The sequence below is a fragment of the Rhagoletis pomonella genome, unplaced genomic scaffold (assembly GCF_013731165.1).
Source record: "Rhagoletis pomonella isolate Grant_MI unplaced genomic scaffold, Rhpom_1.0 Rhpom_scaffold_00423, whole genome shotgun sequence".
Lineage (NCBI taxonomy): Eukaryota > Metazoa > Arthropoda > Insecta > Diptera > Tephritidae > Rhagoletis > Rhagoletis pomonella.
In genome coordinates, this window is record NW_023458977.1 from 28,352 (window position 1) to 30,911 (window position 2,560).

At 40.9% G+C, this 2,560-nt stretch overlaps 1 protein-coding gene across 1 annotated transcript; it reads right to left on the bottom strand.

Annotated features, from left to right (window-relative positions):
- Nucleotides 1–2,003: 2,003 nt before the first annotated feature.
- LOC118750851 lies at nt 2,004–2,444 on the bottom strand (the record flags this gene model as incomplete). The annotated part of the gene is made up of 1 exon (XM_036485579.1): nt 2,004–2,444. A coding segment is annotated over exon 1 (441 nt), but the record flags the coding sequence as incomplete, so codon positions are not given.
- Nucleotides 2,445–2,560: the final 116 nt, after the last annotated feature.

Here is a 2,560-nt window from a genome sequence, read left to right on the forward strand (position 1 = left end):
ATACTTCATCCCCAATATTGAATGATTTTGGCCGAAAACGTAAATTATATCTGCTAGCGTTGGTGTCGTGAGCCTTTTGTAAATTAATTCGTACTGAATCTCGAACTAACCCTAATTTGTCATGTCGATGACAACGGTTTACTACCCTACCTCATTTATCATACCTAGCTCACGAAGTAGTTTATAATCAGTACCATGCGTCACCATATGCTGACCAAATACCACAAAGTATGGCGTTTGCGAAGTCGTCCGGTGGATGGAATTTAATAAGGCACAGTTTATAGCACTCAAATGGGTATCCTATTCCCGCTGATCATCTTTAATGTACGCGCGAAGAGCAGCATTAATGGATCTATTTACTCTTTCTGAACTATTACTCTAAGGAGAATAAACTGCAGTCAATACGTGCTTTATACCGCAGTTGGAAAGGAATCTTTTAAACTCGATTGATCGAAATTGACTTCCATTATCACTCACTAAAAACTCTGGAATACCAAAGATATCAAAAACGCTTTGTTTTAGAAAATTGATTATGGGAGCTGTAGCAAACCTTTTAGTGGACATAGGAAGGTAAACTTGGACAAATGATCTAGGACTATTAATATGCCAATGTGGCCGTTTTTCGATCTGGGAAATGGGCCTGTAAGGTCGATGTACAATCTTTGAAATATTCTCTCACTGGGTATGAATTTCCACATTGGAGGTCTCAAAATTTTGGTAAGGTGTTTTGTGGTTTTACAGGTCTCGCAGCTTAAGACATAACCTCTTACTGAGCTAAACAGTCCCGGCCAATAGAAATATCTTTGAATCTTTTCGGCCGTTTTCGCTATACCTCCATGAGCACACGTACCAATATCGTGCGAATTGTATAAAACTTGTTGCCTTAGTGCGTCGGGCACAAAAAGCTTCCAGGTGGTATCTTGTTGGTCTGGATCGCCAGTATAGAACTCTGTCCGGTGATAAACAAACTTGTCTCTTATCTGAAAATCTGGATATCTTGCGGGGTTGTCTTGTATTTATTTGCGCAATTGAGTATAATCAGAGCTTTCAAATTCATTCGATTGAAGATCGATGATAGGTAGTACATCAATATTGTCTGCCATTGCATCCAACCAATGCGAGACAGCGTGTCTGGCACAATATTATCCGTCCCCTTACGATGCTCTATGGTAAAAACAAAAGTCTGGAGCTTTAGTGCCCACCGCGCCAACCTACCACTAAGGTCAGCCTGCTTCATAAACCACTTCAAACTGGAATGTTCCGTTACAATTTTAAACTCTTGACCTTCAATGTATGGTCTGAACTTTTTAACATCCAGGACTGCTGCCAAACATTCTTGTTCCGTAACGGAATAATTACGTTGGGCTTTATTCAACTTTTGACTCATATAAGCAATAGGAATTTCTTCGTCGTGGTCGTTTAACTGCGCCAGCACTGCCCCTACTCCATATTTACTAGCGTCGCATTGTATAATAAAGGGTTTGTAAAAGTCGGGATTAGCTAATAAGGGTGCTGTAGAGAGCCGCGTTTTAAGCATAACGAATGATTCCTGCACTTCATCTTTCCGTTCAAATGTATGACCTTTTTTTTAGCAGTTCTGTCAGAGGATGAGAGATAGTAGCAAAATTGGCTATAAATCGCCGATACCAGCCGGCCATTCCAAGAAAACGACGCAGCTGCTTCACGGACGTTGGGGTGGGAAGATCTGTTATGGCTGAAACTTTTTCAGGATCCGTCTTCAAGTTTCCTTACCCGACAACGTAACCCAAATACCGTACTTGTTTTAAGCAGAATTTACTTTTATTTATATTTATTGTTAAATTGGCGCTGCGAATAAGGGTAGCGACTTCTTGTAAAAGTTGAATATGGGAGTCGAACGTTTCAGATATAAGAAGAAGGTCATCTAAGTATACAAATACCCTTTCTTTCAAGTTATAAGGTATAACCCTATCCATTAGGCGGCACATGGTCTGCGGGGCATTACATAACCCAAACGGCATTACTTTAAACTGATACAAGGGTCGGTTTGGTACCGTAAAAGCCGTTTTATCGCGAGAACCCTCCTCCAGCGGAATTCGCCAGAAGCATCTTTTAAGTCCAGGCTGGAAATAAATTCTGCGCGAGGAAGCCTGCTCAATATTCCCTGAATGTGCGGCAATGGATAAATATCCTTCACCATTTACTAGCACCACCGGCGATGACAATATAGTCCATTGTAACTCCTCAATTACTCCCATAGCCAACATTCGATCAATTTCCTGTCCCATAAGTTTCTCAATAGCTGGAGAGATTGGGTAATGCCGCTGCTTAATTGGTTTTGCCGAACCTACATCAATAACGTGCTCTACGAAGCTGGTCTTTCCTAAACCCTGTTCTTCAAATGAAGGAAAAAGTCTTACAGCTGCTTTAAGTTTTTGTTCCTGGATCGCCGATAATATGTACATGTTATCGTCTGCAGGAACGTCGGTTAGTTCGCTAACAATATTGGGTGCTATCGCAAAAGATTTCCAAAAGTTAATGCCTAAGTATAAGTCTTGGCTCAAGCTGGGTACAATATAGA